The sequence below is a fragment of the Erythrolamprus reginae genome, chromosome 5, assembly GCF_031021105.1.
Source record: "Erythrolamprus reginae isolate rEryReg1 chromosome 5, rEryReg1.hap1, whole genome shotgun sequence".
NCBI classification, from domain to species: domain Eukaryota; kingdom Metazoa; phylum Chordata; class Lepidosauria; order Squamata; family Dipsadidae; genus Erythrolamprus; species Erythrolamprus reginae.
Window position 1 is genome coordinate 6,592,993 of NC_091954.1, and position 16,509 is coordinate 6,609,501.

General features: G+C 38.2%; 1 protein-coding gene across 1 annotated transcript in view; it reads right to left on the bottom strand.

Annotated features, from left to right (window-relative positions):
- The window catches only part of LRMDA (leucine rich melanocyte differentiation associated), a 936,663-nt gene that overhangs the window by 397,765 nt on the left and 522,389 nt on the right, over nucleotides 1–16,509 (bottom strand). The window contains exons 3-4 of the mRNA XM_070752013.1: nucleotides 15,747–15,873; nucleotides 6,019–6,158 (exon numbers count right to left, since the gene is read on the bottom strand). Coding sequence (XP_070608114.1) covers nucleotides 6,019–6,158; nucleotides 15,747–15,873 — 267 coding nt within the window. The remainder of the gene's footprint in view (nucleotides 1–6,018; nucleotides 6,159–15,746; nucleotides 15,874–16,509) is intronic.

Genomic DNA, 16,509 nt, shown 5'->3' on the forward strand with positions numbered 1-16,509 from the left:
TTTTCGGTGCTTTGCAGTTTAAGGTTAAAGCGTTTGGGAAGATATTTAGCCCAAATGCAGAAATTTGGCATGTGCAAATGCAAACAAAATCTCTATAGTTTTAAATTTATTTTTTTTTAAAATAAAATAAATAAATCGGAAACCCTGAGCGTGGAATAGTCATTATAACTCATGCGCTGAGCATGAATGAAACAACAGTGTTTCCCTTTCCAGATTTGAACTTGTTGAAGACATTATGGTACAGATCATATATCTTATCCTACGAAATAATGTAATTACCTTTTGGGGATGCAGCTTCTGAGAATGTATGTGCGATACGCCAGTGGTAGTATATTTTATTTCTCTTACGCTAGTAGATTATCACAGATGGGCTGTGATCTCAAATCTGGTTCAATGGCCAATTCAGAAAACAGATTCTATTTTTATGCTGCCCTTCTCCTTAGACTCAGGGCGGCTTACAACAGCCTATGCCCCAAGACAAATCCCTTGTGTGTCCAATCACACTTGGCCAATAAAAATTCTATTCTGTTCTATTCTAATGCAGGCAAACCCATTAGGAAAGAAATAAAAGCTCAGAATTTGGGTGGGAGGAGGAAGAAGAGGAGGAGGACAGTCGCTGCCGAAGGAAGAAGGTGAGGGGAGGGGAATCAAAAAATTCAAAACCTTAAGACTTTTTTTAAAAAAAGAAGGACTCTTGAGGCAGCGAGGAGGAGTACATGCCTCCCTCTGTTCGGTCTGGGCTGCCAAAGCCTCTTTAAGCACCATCGAAAGGCTCCTCTGGCAGCCCAGAAAAGCCCGAGATGGCCGGAATTAAAGGGAGAATGGCAGGAAACTGGCTGGGCCTTCATGCCACTCTGAAATTTCCTGGGAAAGTTTTCCGGGCTCGGGTTCTTAAGTAGAAAATGGTTCTTAAGTAGAGGCGAAAAAATCTTGAGCAATGGTTCTTATCTGGAAAAGTTCTTAAATAGAGGTGTTTTCAAGTAGAGGTACAGTGGTACCTTGTGATACGAACCCCTCGTGATACGAACCCCTCATGATACGAACCCGGGGTTCGGAATTTTTTTGCCTCTTCTTACGAACTTTTTTTGGCTTACGAACCCACCGCAGATTGCAAAATGGCCTTCTAAAACAGCCGGGGGGCTTCTTGGCGTTCTCCCGAACCTGAACCCGAACTTTTTGGGTTTGGGTTCGGGAGGCCGCCGAGAAGCATCGCCACCCGGCTGTCACCTTCTGAAAAATTTGGCCTCCAGGAAGGACGTCTTCATGACGTCAAAGCTCCGCCCATGGAGTTTCCTATCGGGATTCCCCACCTCCTTTTCAGCCTCCAGATCGGACAAAAACGCCATCACCGATTGCAAAACGGCGCTCCGCCAGGCGCCGCCGCCCAGCTGTAACCTTCTGAAACAGCTGGGCGCTTCTCGCCAGCCTCCGGAACCCAAACCCGAACTCGAACTTCCGGGTTCGGTGTTTGGGAGAACAACGAGAAGCCCCCCGGCTGTTTCAGAAGGTGACAGCCAGGCGGCGGCGCCCAGCAGACCGCCATTTTGTGATTTTTTTCCCCTTTGCATGCATTAATCGCTTTTACATTGTTTCCTATGGGAAACAATGTTTCGTCTTACGAACTTTTCACCTTACGAACCTACTTCTGGCACCAATTAAGTTCGTAAGACGAGGTATTACTGTATTTCAAGCAAGAAAATAGGCATACCCTTGACCAATACTTTAAAAGCCGAAACTGTGATGGGAAAATAGAAAGTAATTAACTTCTACAATGCTGCCTTCCCCCCACAGGCATGCAAATTCAACAGGCATAAAACCCCAAACTGTTTTGTCCCGATATTGCTATTATGTCTAAAAGAGCTCACGTACGCCACATACACACAGACTATATCACCTTTAAGACAACTGGAGAAGTACAAATTATGCACAGCGTGTATGGTTTCCTTTGAAAGTGCAGTAATAATTCCTGCCTTTCCGCAGCTCTGATGATTCTTTTAACACTGGCAGCCAATTATAGCAGACAGGGCGAGAGAGAAACATCGGTAGCTCGGCTTAACGATTACAAATGAGAAGAGGGCTTTGGAAATAATTCCTTCCAAATTTTGGGGAGCTCCGTTGCATATTCTAACCCCCCTTTTTTTTTTCTTCTGCTTGTTTCCTTGAATGCTAATATGAAATCATGCACAAATCTATTTTGCTGTCAATTGGATCTAGCTTTTTTTTTTTTAATTTAAAGAAAGAGCTGCAACCTGAAAGCATAATTGGTGATGCTCGGTGGTGCCTGTGTGATAATTTATGGAAATGCATGAGGCTGCTGAGAGTTTGGGTGGTGTTGCTGTTTCCAAAGAGAACTTTGCTGAGTCAGTGGTTTGCAACGAATGGCTGTCTTGGTGGGGATCTATTATTATGAGAAGGATGAACATATATGTTTATGTTTGTTTGTTTATTTATTTATTTATTTTATTTATTTATTTATTATTTGGATTTGTATGCCGCTCCTCTCCGAAGACTCGGGGCGGCTCACAACAAGTGTAAAACAAATCATAAATAATTCAATTAATTAAAATATTTAAAGATTTAAAAAACCCCATATACTAACAGACACACACACAGGCATACCATGTATAAATTAAACGTGCCCAGGGGGAGATGTTTAGTTCCCCCATGCCTGACGGCAAAGGTGGGTTTTGAGGAGTTTACGGAAGGCAGGAAGAGTAGGGGCAGTTCTGATCTCCGGGGGGAGTTGGTTCCAGAGAGTCGGTGCCGCCACAGAGAAGGCTCTCCCCCTGGGGCCCGCCAACCGACATTGTTTAGTTGACGGGACCCGGAGGAGGCCCACTCTGTGGGACCTAATCGGTCGCTGGGATTCGTGCGGGAGAAGGCGGTCTCGGAGATATTCTGGTCCGATGCCATGAAGGGCTTTAAAGGTCATAACCAACACTTTGAATTGTGACCGGAAACTGATCGGCAGCCAATGCAGACTGCGGAGTGATGGTGAAACATGGGCATACCTGGGTAAGCCCATGACTGCTCTCGCAGCTGCATTCTGCATGATCTGAAGTTTCCGAACACTTTTCAAAGGTAGCCCCATGTAGAGAGCATGTTTATTAGATTTGTATGCCGCCCCTCTCCGTAGACTCGGGGCGGCTCACAACACAATAAAAAAACAGTTTATAGCAAATCTAATAAATTTACAATTTAAAATATTTAAAAAAAAAACCATTATTAAACAGACATACACACAAGCACACCATACATAAATTGTATAGGCCCAGGGGAGATATCTCAGTTCCCCCATGCCTGACGACAAAGGTGGGTTTTAAGGAGTTTACGAAAGGCAAGGAGGGTAGGGGCAGTTCTAATCTCTGGGGGGAGCTGGTTCCAGAGAGTCGGGGCCACCACAGAGAAGGCTCTTCTCCTGGGGCCCGCCAACCGACATTGCTTAGTTGACGGGAGAAGGCCCACTCTGTGGGACCTAATCAGTTGCTGGGATTCGTGCGGCAGGAGGCGGTCTCGGAGATATTCTGGTCCAATATACCCATCCTAAAATAAAATACAGGAAATAGTATAAGGGCAGACTAGATGGACCATGAGGTCTTTTTCTGCCGTCAATCTTCTATGTTTCTATGGCTTTTGCAAAATCTTGGCTCAAGGGAAAGCTGGCAGAATGCAATAGCAATAGCCAAGTGACTTATATAAGGCTTTACAGTGTTTTTACAGCCCCCTATAAGTGGTTTACAAAGTCAGCATCTGACCCCCAACAATCTGGGTCTTCGTTTTACCCACCTCAGATGGATGAGTCAATCTTAAGCCTGCTGAAATTGCAGGCAGCCAGCAGGCAGCAGAAATAGCCTGCAGTACTGCACTCTAACCACTGTGCCACTGCGGGTCATAGGCACCGTATGGAGGTAACCAGTGTTGGGCTCCTATGGGTATGGTCAGGTACACAGAACCAGTAGAAAAATTTTGGTCAGGTACGTAGAACCGGTAGGAAAAAAAATGATTTTCTTTTCTTTTTTCCCCTTCTGGGCTCTGGGTATGTTTTTCCTATCATAGTAAATGTTCTGCTGGGCTCTATGGTATGAGTCTCCCGAAAATTCAAGGGTACAAATTGCAGACACACACACACACACACACACACTTGAAAGTTCAAAAACAATGTTCTTTATCACAAAAATTCAAAAGAAACAAAGCACCCTTTTTTGTATTGCAAAGAGCACTCGCCCCAAAACAACCTGGTAGTCTGTACAATCCCTTTAATCAGTCCTTAAGTACTTAGCTAGCAGCTGTGAAGGAAAGTCACAGCCCTCCTTCTTCCACGAAGTGAAACACACACACACTTTGCTCTGCTTTGGTTTCAAAATCGTGAAAAATCAACAAACAGCAAGGCACAGTCCTGAAGAACAACGATCAGATAATCTTCCCCAACGGCCAAACTAGCATGCTGCTATTTATATCAGCAGCTTTATTTACTGGAGCCCCACCCAAACACAGGTGGCCTCTCTTATCTCCTGTAATATTTCCTCAATTGGTCTCTTCTATGCATAATTCTGCGCCTGCGTGGGTCTAATCATCCGAATCAACCGAAGATAATGGAGATTGGCTTCCTGGGCTGTGTGCCAAGCCCCCCTCTTCTAAGTCACCCCCACCTTCTTCTTCATCCAAGGAAACTGCACTACCTGACTCTGCCGGCAATAAAACAAGCCTATGACATGTTGATGTTTCCCCTGCATCCACCTCCACATTCCTTGGGGCAGGAGCTGGGCCAGAGCCAACCACAACAGTAAATGAGGTTGAATGTGTATAATTTTAAAAGAGCTGTGCGTGCGTGTGTTTGTACATGCACATACAGTTTATATAGTAGATAATGTATATTTTTGTGTGCCTGTGTGTAATACGTATGTACACATATGCCAGATATATACATAGAATTAAAGAGTATATTTTGGATGTCCGGTAATAGTAAATAGATGGGGAAGTTGCATCTCATTGAGGTGAGGAGAGGCCAGGCACCCTAATCCTAACCCTTGACGTGAGTGACGTCAAGTTGGCCACCTTTAAGCCAGTCACATGACCTTTAAGCCACCCCCGGTCACATGATTGTCAAGCCACTCCCACCTGGTCACATGGCTGGCAAGCCACTTCCACAAAATAAGCCATGCCCATAATGTAGTAGTAAAAACTTTCACTGGAGTTGACCAATGAATGCAATGGAGGGGAAGTTAACGAAAACTAGGGGAACATAGGGGAACTTATTATCAGGTTGCATTCCATGGGTCACCTATCTGTATGTTTTATATAATTCTTCTCAAGGACCATGGTGGCTCATTTGGTTAGGGCCCTGGATTAGCAAATCCACGTTCGAGACCCAAGTGCTGCTGTGGGCTGGAGTGAGCTCCCGTCCTTCCGTCCAGCTCCTCCCAGGGACATGAAAGGAGATGCCAACCAGCTAATCCTGTCAACCCAGAAGTGACTCTGTAGAAAGTCACCTGCCACCCCCCAGAAGAATGAAATATTTTGGGAAATATTAAAAAGGAAGAATATTATATTTCCCTAATAGAGAAATACAGTGGTGGTACCTCTACTTATGAACTTAATTCGTTCTGTGACCAGGTTCTTAAGTAGAAAAGTTTGTAAGAAGATGCAATTTTTCCCATATAGGAATCAATGTAAAAGCAAATAATGTGTGCGATTGGGGAAACCACAGGGAGGGTGGAGGCCCTGTTTCCTCCCAGGAGATTCCTAGAGAGGCCCCACGGAGGCTTCTCCCTGCCTTTTCCAGCCCTGTTTCCTCCCAGGAGATTCCTAGAGAGACCCCACGGAGGCTTCTCCCTGCCTTTTCCGGTTACAGTTTTGGAGGCTCGGGTTGGTAAGAGGAAAATGGTTCTTGAGAAGAGGCAAAAAAATCTTGAACACCCGGTTTTTATCTAGAAAAGTTCATGAGTAGAGGCATTCTTAGGTAGATGCACAATCTTGGTAAACAAGGATTACTGTGTTCACATATTAACAAACACTCACCTGTATCTCTGGTAGTCTCCCTCATCCATGTCTTTGCAAACCAGCTCATTCGGACAGGCTGAATTTCCCAGCAAACTAAGGAACTCCAGGGAAGGGGCTACTTCAGCCAAGTGGTCCAACAAGCCCTCCAGCTCTGTTATGTTATCCAAGGGTGGGAATTAAGGATTGTACGACGTTAAACAATAGGGAAAGTTTTAACCAACTTTGTGCCTCTCCCACTCCTGCCCTCCAGTATGGTCCCAGACGTGGATTAAGGATTCAAATGTCATTGTGAGGATAATAATAATAATAATAATAATAATAATAATAATAATAATAATAATGCCATTAGAACAAATGCTCTCAAAGCCAGAACTGAAAAATCAACAGACGATCCAAAGTGCAGACTCTGTAAAGAAACAGATGAAACAATTGATCACATACTCAGCTGCTGCAAAAAGATCGCACAGACTGACTACAAGCATAGACACGATGCTGTGGCACAGATGATCCACTGGAACTTGTGCCGGAACTACCATTTACCAGTGGCAAAGAACTGGTGGGATCATAAGCCCGAAAAAGTGGTCGAAAATGAACAAGCAAAACTACAGTGGGACTTCCGACTTCAGACTGACCGAATTCTGAAGCATAACACACTAGACATTGTGATCGTGGAGAAAAAGAAAGTATGGATCATCAACATCGCAATCCCAGGAGACAGCAGAATTGAGGAGAAGCAGCTAGAGAAAATAGTGAAATACGAAGATCTAAAAATCGAGCTGCAACGACTCTGGCAGGAGGAGGAGGAGGAGGAGGAGGAGGGCTGTGAGCCCTTGGTGCTCTCTGAGCTTGTTTTCTTGCAGATGTTTATGACCTAACTGGATAACATCATCAGTGCTAGTAAGGGGTGAGGTTTGCTCTGAGTTTATATTCTGGTGGCTTGCCCTTCAGTGTTGGTGGGAAGATGTCTTAGAGATTATTTGGTTGGGTTATTTGCTCTTGTCTTCTTCGGCAGTTTCTTGACTGGAGTATTTTTTACACACAGGAAGCTTTTAATCAACATTGTGCCTCTCCCACCCCTGCTAACCATCATAGTCCAGAGTCAGGGACTAATGATTTGATGACATTAACAAAAGGGAAACTTTTAATTAACACTCTGCCCACTAGCATAACCTATTACTGTATATAACATCACACTATATATATACGAGGATATGGATACACATAACCCACACATTCTCATGCAGTGTATATAGATATATCTTGATAAATGTCATTCAAAGAATTGCAACATTAATTATTTGCAGAAGAAATACTTCCTTCCTTCCTTCCTTCCTTCCTTCCTTCTCTCTCTCTCTTTCTTTCTTTCTCTCTCTCTCTCTCTTTCTTTCCCTTTCTTTTTTCTTTCTTTCTTTCTTTCTGTCTGTCTCTGTCTGTCTCTTTTTTCCTCTTTCTTTTTTTCTTTTTTTCTTTCTGTCTGTCTCTGCCTGTCTTTTTTTCCTCTTTCTTTCTTTTTTCTTTTTTCTTTCTTTCTGTCTCTTTTTTCCTCTTTCTTTTTTCTTTTTTTCTTTCTGTCTGTCTCTGCCTGTCTTTTTTCCTCTTTCTTTCTTTCTTTTTCTTTCTTTCTTTCTTTCTTTCTTTTTTCTTTCTTTCTTTTTTCTTTCTTTCTTTTTTCTTTCTTTCTTTCTGTCTGTCTCTGTCTGTCTCTTTTTTCCTCTTCCTTTTTTTCTTTTTTTCTTTCTGTCTGTCTCTGCCTGTCTTTTTTCCTTTCTTTCTTTCTTTCTTTCTTTCTCTTTCTTTCTTTCTTTCTTTCTACCTTCCTTTCTCTTTCTTTCTTTCTTCTCTCTCTCTCTCTCTCTTTCTTTCTTTCTATCTCTGTCTCGCTCTCTTTTTCTTTCTTGTTTTCTCTTTGGCTTAAATAGAAAGAGCCTGGGATTTATCTCCTCCTTGTTCTTCTCTTCGCCTCTTTTTCATTCCTGGCCTGTCTGCAAAACATTAAAAACTTTGACAAAGTGATGGATGTTGCATGGGAAAATGGTTAGCGACTGCTGAAGCCACGAAACTTTTCCAACATGGCAACAGGCAGTTACTTTCACAGTACATTCATCACTAAATATATTACAACAGGTTGGAAAAATGAATTTTGGAACGGAGTCAAACGGCTGCCTCGATATGCCATTGGTGTATCTTGGGAAATAGGTTAAGTTTGTTAGCAGAAATGCTCGACTAAAGAAGCGGCTATAAAAGCACTGACTCAACAAAGACCCAGTTTAAACAGAAGGAAGTAATAAAAAAAATACGGGAAAGAAGGCATCTGGTGATATCTAATTTGGCTAATGAAACAACCAAGCTCGCAGAGCACCGAGGACCCCTCATTTAATACATTCTGTATACCTGAAATTCTGTGCAAAGGAATTCGTAAAATCTTCTGGATTTGCTGTATTTTTGTATAAGGTAATTAACACCCTTGAAAATGTCCAGAGATACTTCACCAGAAGAGCCCTTCACTCCTCCACTCGAAACAGAATACCCTACGAGACTAGACTTTCAATCCTGGGCCTAGAAAGTCTAGAACTAAGACGCCTTAAACAAGATCTAAGTATTGCCCACAAGATCATATGCTGCAACGTCCTGCCTGTCGGCGACTATTTCAGCTTCAACCACAACAACACAAGAGCACACAACAGATTTAAACTTAATATTAACCGCTCCAAACTTGACTGTAAAAAATATGACTTCAGTAATCGAGTTGTCGAAGCGTGGAACTCATTACCGGACTCCATAGTGTCATCCCCAAACCCCCAACACTTTACCCTTAGATTATCTACGGTTGACCTCTCCAGATTCCTAAGAGGTCAGTAAGGGGTGAGTACAAGTGCACTAGAGTGCCTTCCGTCCCCTGTCCTATTGCTCTCCTATATCTCCTATACATTTTTTCTATTCCTATATCTCTTCTTCTATTCTTTCATTGATATGTTCTATTACTATATCTTCTTTTCTATTCTTTCTTAGATATATTTTACTATTTTATTATTATTATGTATTATTTAGATTTGTATGCCGCCCCTCTCCGCAGACTATGAGTATCTCCTCTATAACCTTCATCATGTATTTTACTATGTGTATATAGATATATACCCACTAAAACCCTCATTGTGTATTGGACAAAATAAATAAATAATAAATAAATAAATAAAACATACAAGGAATGGTTATAAGATTGGGCATGGCCAACCTAGAGAAAAAAAGGACTAGGGGTAACACGATAACAGTATTTCAGTATTTAAGGGCTTGTCAGAAAGAAGGAGGGGGCAACCTGGTCATGGACTGCTGCCCCCACTTAATAATTTTTATTGCCCTTCCTTCTCTAGTACCTTAGTATAATCCTCAATTACTTTTAAAATTAGAAATAATTAAAAAGTATGTTTTTGCCCATAAACTGTGTGCGTGTGTGTGTGTTTTCGTAGATTTTCACGGGTACAGGTATGACGGTTTCTTCCCATGTAGGATTTGGAAATTTCTGGTGACATTTCAACAAGGTCCCACTCGTCATCTTCAGGCTGGTGTTTCTGTCCTTGTTCTAGGGCGAACGCAGCGAGACCTGAGCTGCCTTCCTTCTATAAATAGCCAGCCACCAGTATTTATAGAAGGAAGGCAGCTCAGGTCTCGCTGTGTTCGCCCTAGAACAAGGACAGAAACACCAGCCTAAAGATGAAGAGTGGGACCTCGTCGAAACGTCACCAGAAATTTCCAAATCCTACACGGGAAGACACACACATAGTAAAATACATGATGAAGGTTATAGAGGATATACTCATAGTAAAATATATCTATGAAAGAATAGAAAAGAAGATATAGTAATAGAACATATCAATGAAAAAATAGTAGAAGAGATATAGGAATGGAAGAAAGGAATAGAAGATATAGGAGAGCAATAGACAGGGGACAGAAGGCACTCTAGTGCACTTGTACTCGCCCCTTACTGACCTCTCAGGAATCTGGATAGGTCATCCGTGGATAATCTAAGGGTAAAGTGTTGGGGGTTTGGGGATGACACTATGGAGTCCGGTAATGAGTTCCACGCTTCGACAACTCGGTTACTGAAGTCGTATTTTTTACAGTCAAGTTTGGAGCGGTTAATATTAAGTTTAAATCTGTTACGTGCTCTTGTGTTGTTGTGGTTGAAACTGAAGTAGTCGCCGACAGGCAGGACGTTGCAGCATATGATCTTGTGGGCAATACTTAGATCTTGTTTAAGGCGTCTTAGTTCTAAGCTTTCTAGGCCCAGGATTGAAAGTCTAGTCTCGTAGGATATTCTGTTTCGAGTGGAAGAGTGAAGGGCTCTTCTGGTGAAGTATCTTTGGACATTTTCAAGGGTGTTGATGTCTGAGATGTGATATGGGTTCCAAACAGATGAGCTGTATTCGAGGATGGGTCTGGCAAAAGTTTTGTAAGAAAGTGACAGCCGCCGATCAGCTGGAGCTGCGCACGCATCTTCATTTCCACCGGTGGAACTGTGTTCCACCCCATCCTGCCTGCTGCCCACCCCTGAGTTTACACACAGATCTCAAATACCCAAATGTGCTCTGCCAAATCATAATGACATTAATTTTTCTAGAGGAAAGTTCATCCTAAGATTCAGGCCTTTCTCCAACTTTCGGCACAAAATTATTGGTTTCAATCAACTTCATTGTTTCACCCATTTGTTTCTGGAGTTTCGTCCCCAGAATTATTATGTGGCTCTCTTAACAAATTCACGTCGGTTGGGCTGCTCGTCTTTGACTTTGATGTATGTGTTGCTGTTATCTTTGTTATCTCGTGCAGATGGAATATTCCCCACTTTCTCACCTCAATAACTAAAGGGCCGTGGCATTGCCCTGCAGCAGAAACAGATGTTAGCCCTTCAAGGACTTCCTTGGTCTATATGCATACCAATTTATATCTTATTTGCTGGAGGAAATGCAGAGACGCAAGACAAGACCCCATGTAACATCCTTTTGCAAAAAGATGGTTTCCTCTCTAATACACAGGGCAAAAGTGCTTCATGCTGAGCTCAACCCAAATAATGCCTTAATCAAAGAAATAACAGTATAAAAGTACAGTGATACCTTGTCTTACAAACTTAATTGGTTCCGGGATGAGTTTCTTAAGGTGAAAAGTTTGTCAGATGAAACAATGTTTCCCATAGGAATCAATGGAAAAGCGATTAATGCGTGCAAGCCCAAAATTCACCCCTTTTGCCAGCCAAAGCGCCCGTTTTTGCGCTGCTGGGATTTCCCTGAGGCTCCCCTCCATGGGAAACCCCACCTCCGGACTTCTGTGTTTTTGTGATGCTGCAGGGGAATCCCAGCAGGGGAATCCCAGCATCGCAAAAATGAGTGCTTCGCTGGCAACGGAAGTCCGGAGGTGGGGTTTCCCAGCGAGGGGAGCCTCAGTGAAATTGCAGCATCGCAAAAACACCAAAGTCTCCGAAACCCCACCTCCGGACCTCTGTGTTTTTGTGATGCTGTGATTTCACTGAGGCTCCCCTTTCTGGGAAACCCCACCTCTGGACTTCCGTTGCCAGCGAAGCACCCATTTTTGCGCTGCTGGGATTCCCCTGCAGCATCACAAAAACACGGAAGTCCGGAGGTGGTGTTTCCCATGGAGGGGAGCCTCAGGGGAATCCGAGCAGTGCAAAATCGGGCGCTTCACTGGCAACGGAAGTCCGGAGGCGGGGCATCCCAGCGGCGGCGGTGGGTTTGTAAGGTGAAAATAGTTTGTAAGAAGAGGCAAAAAAATCGTAAACCCCAGGTTTGTATCTCAAAAAGTTTGTATAACGAGGCTTTTGTAAGATGAGGTATCACTGTAATTCTCTCTCTTTATGAAAAACTTCTTCCCAACTTATTTTTTTAACCTTTTATAGGGATATATTCTGCTAAAAAAAATAAATAAAGGTAACACTTAAACAACACAATATAATTCCAAGTAAATCAAACTTCTGTGAAATCAGACTGTCCACTTAGGAAGCAACACTGATTGACAATCAATTTCACCTGCTGTTGTGCATATTCAATTTTGTACAGAAGAAAGTATTCAATGAGAATATTTCATTCATTCAGATCTAGGATGTGTTATTTGAGGGTTCCCTTTATTTTTTTGAGCAGTATATATATTTGGAGCAGTGTTTCCCAACCTTGGCAACTTGAAGATATTTGGACTTCAACTCCCAGAATTCCCCAGCCAGCGAATGAAGAAGAAGAAGAAGAAGAAGAAGAAGAAGAAGAAGAAGAAGAAGAAGAAGAAGAAGAAGAAGAAGAAAAACAACAACAACAACAACAATAACGAGTTGGGAGGCACCTCAGAGGTCTTCTAGTCCAACCCCCTGCTTAAGCAGGAAACCCTACACTACTTCAGACAGATGGTTATCCAACATCTGCTTAAAAACTTCCAGTGTTGGAGCATTCACAACTTCTGGAGGCAAGCTGTTACACTGGTTAATTGTTCTAACTGTCAGGAAATTTCTCCTTAGTTCTAAGTTGCTTCTCTCCTTGTTTAGTTTCCACCCATTGCTTCTTGTTCTACCCTCAGGTGCTTTGGAGAATAGGTATAGGTATTTCTATGCTGCCCTGAGTCGCCTCGAGAAGGGCGGCATAAAAATCTAAATAATAATAATAATAATAATAATAATAATAATAATAATAATAATAATAACAACAACAATAATGATCATTATGATAATAATAATAATAATATGATAATAATGATAATAATAATGATAATAATAATAATTATCATCATCATCATCATCATCATTATATTTATATTTATATTTATATTTATATTTATATTTATATTTATATTTATATTTATATTTATATTTATATTTATATTTATATTTATATTTATATTTATATTTATATTTATATTTATATTTATATTTATATTTATATTTATATTTATATTTATATTTATATTTATATTTATATTTATATTTATATTTATATTTATATTTATATTTATATTTATATTTATTATTATTATGCATGCATTTATCCAAGGACATAAAAAAGTTTCAAAAGTTCCAATGATTTGAACGAGCAAAATGCAGCCCATGAGAACCAAAGCACCCACATGCCAGACATCTTTGCCAGGCGCCCAATAGCACCCAGATGTTTGAAATGCCCTTCTGGAGCCCAGTTACTTACTTGAGTGCCTGAATCTAACCCTGCTAAGGACATCAAGAATTCAGGACGCACGAACCGCTGGATTGCCTGGTTTCACTGCATCCCGTCTTCCACTAGAGGGCAGCCTTCTCCGGAATCCAATTTAAAAAAAAAAAACCCAGCCGGATTCCTTCTTCCCAAATGAAATTGGCTGTTATTTCCACTTTTGGGGGTGTTTTTTTCTTTTAACCTTCAGAGCCATGAACTACATTCTCGCACCTCTTGTTTTAGAGGAAAAGAGACCAAGGCATCCTGCTTATGAAAGAGCCACTGTTAAACCTCCTAGTTAAAAGGGAGAATGGAGACCGGGGTATTTATTGCCTGAGTCTAAACCCGTGATTTTCCAGCTTTTTTGAATGGTGGCACATTTTTTTACATTTACAAAATCTCGGGGCACACCAGGATTGTGGGTTCAAATCCCATGGTCAGCTGGGTTCTGCCTGTTTTGATGGTGCATATAGAGATTTGAGCTCTTTAAGAAGAGGACCCTTCAGGAGGCCAAATACAATATAGATCAGTGTTTTCCAACCTTGGCAACTTAAAGATATTTGGACTTCAACTCCCAGAATTCCCCAGCACAAAATCAATTTAAACTAAATGTCAACCGCTCCAAACTTGACTGCAAAAAATACGACTTCCGCAACAGAGTCATCAACGCCTGGAATGCCCTACCTGATTCTGTGGTTTCTACTCCTAACCCCAAAACCTTTAACCTTAGATATCTACAATTGACCTCTCCCTCTTTCTAAGAGGTCGGTAAGGGGCGTGCATAAGCGCACCACTGTGCCTACCGTCCCTGTCCTATTGTCTTTTTTTGATATTTTTTATCATTACTTATCCAATGTTTTATTTGTACAAATTACCACCCTATAATTAATTGTTTGATAAAATAAAATAAAATAAAATAAGTAAGTAAGTAAGTAAGTAAGTAAGTAAGTAAGTAAGTAAGTAAGTAAATAAAATAAAATAAAATAAAATAAAATAAAATAAAATAAAATAAAATAAAATAAATAAAATAAAATAAAATAAAATAAATGAAATAAATAAAATAAAATAAAAAGTAAGTAAGTAAGTAAGTAAGTAAGAAAATAAAATAAAATAAAATAAATAAAATAAAATAAAATAAAATGAAATAAATGAAATAAAATAAAAAAATAAAATAAAATAAAATAAAATAAAATAAAATAAATTAAATAAATAAAATAAAATAAAATAAAATAAAATAAGTAAGTAAGTAAGTAAGTAAGAAAATAAAATAAAATAAAATAAAATAAAATAAAATAAAATAAATGAAATGAAATAAATAAAATAAAATAAAAAGTAAGTAAGTAAGTAAGTAAGTAAGAAAATAAAATAAAATAAAATAAATAAAATAAAATGAAATAAAATGAAATAAATGAAATAAAATAAAAAATTAAAATAAAATAAAATAAAATAAAATAAATGAAATGAAATAAATAAAATAAAATAAAATAAGTAAGTAAGTAAGTAAGAAAATAAAATAAAATAAAATAAAATAAATAAATAAATAAATAAATAAAATAAAATAAAATAAAATAAAATAAAATAAAATAAAATAAAATAAATTAAATAAATAAAATAAAATAAAATAAAATAAAATAAGTAAGTAAGTAAGTAAGTAAGAAAATAAAATAAAATAAAATAAAATAAAATAAAATAAAATAAAATAAAATAAAATAAAATAAAATAAAATAAATGAAATGAAATAAATAAAATAAAATAAAAAGTAAGTAAGTAAGTAAGTAAGTAAGAAAATAAAATAAAATAAAATAAATAAAATAAAATGAAATAAATGAAATAAAATAAAAAATTAAAATAAAATAAAATAAAATAAATGAAATGAAATGAAATAAATAAAATAAAATAAAATAAGTAAGTAAGTAAGTAAGAAAATAAAATAAAATAAAATAAAATAAATAAATAAATAAAATAAAATAAAATAAATAAAATAAAATAAAATAAATGAAATAAATAAAATAAAATAAAATAATAAAATAAAATAAAATAAAATAAAATAATAAAATAAAATAAAATAAAATAAAATAATAAAATAAAATAAATAAAATAAAATAAAATAAATGAAATAAATAAAATAAAATAAAATAATAAAATAAAATAAAATAAAATAATAAAATAAAATAAAATAAAATAAAATAAAATAAAATAAAATAAAATAAAATAAAATAAAATAAAATAAAATAAAATAAAATAAAATAAAATAAAATAAAATAAAATAAAATAAAATAAAATAAAATAAAATAAAATAAAATAAAATAAAATAAACAAAACAAAACAAAACAAAACAAAACAAAACAAAACAAAACAAAACAAAACAAAACAAAACAAAACAAAACAAAACAAAACAAAACAAAACAAAACAAAACAAAACAAAAGTCTCACGACACAGTGGTTGAAAAGCACTGGTCTAAACCACCTTGGACATTCTTTCTTGGAGCTGCCCAAAGAAAAATGGCCTGGCAGCTGTTGAAGTCTCCTCTGCCCCCTCTGTTTTCAAAAGGATATTTGGTTCTTGTTGAGCATCAGCGTATGAAGGTGGGGCAAGCTGGGTAAGCGGAGATCGCTTTGCAGGAGATTGTTGTCCAGAATGAGCTCTTCCAAGCTGCTGAAGGCCTCCAGTCCTTCCAGAGATCTGCAATAAAGAAGGTGGGAAAAAATGACATTTAGTTATTTATTCATTCGACTTCTATGCCACCAAATTCCGAAGGACTCAAAGCGGCTTACAACAACAGTATGAATACAACAAATAGATATAAAGTAGTAAAAGAAGTCGAACATTATCTAAGGCTAAAACATTAACAAACTAAAAGGTTATTACAAGAAATGGAGGTCACACTCATATACACACACACCGTTCATACAATGGGCCAACAAAGATGTAAATTTTATTTTATTAATTTTTTATTTTATTTTTATGTTTTATGTTTATTTTATTTTATTATTTTATTTCAAATAAAAAAATAAAAAATAAAAAATAAATAAAATAAATAAAATAAACAAGTAAATAAACAAATAATAAATAATTTTTTAAAAAAATAACATAACATAACATAACATAAATAAAATTTAAAAGAAGATGTAAATTTATGGCCCCCAGGCCTGCTGGCAAAGCCAGGTCTTTGTGGCCTTGTGAAAGGCCAGCAGGGTGGGAGAAGTACGGATATCGGAGGGAAGTTGGTTCCATAGAGCCGGGGCAGCCACAGAGAAGGCCCTCCCCTATGGACCCGCCAACCTGCATTGCTTAGTCAATGGGGCCCGGAGAAGGCCG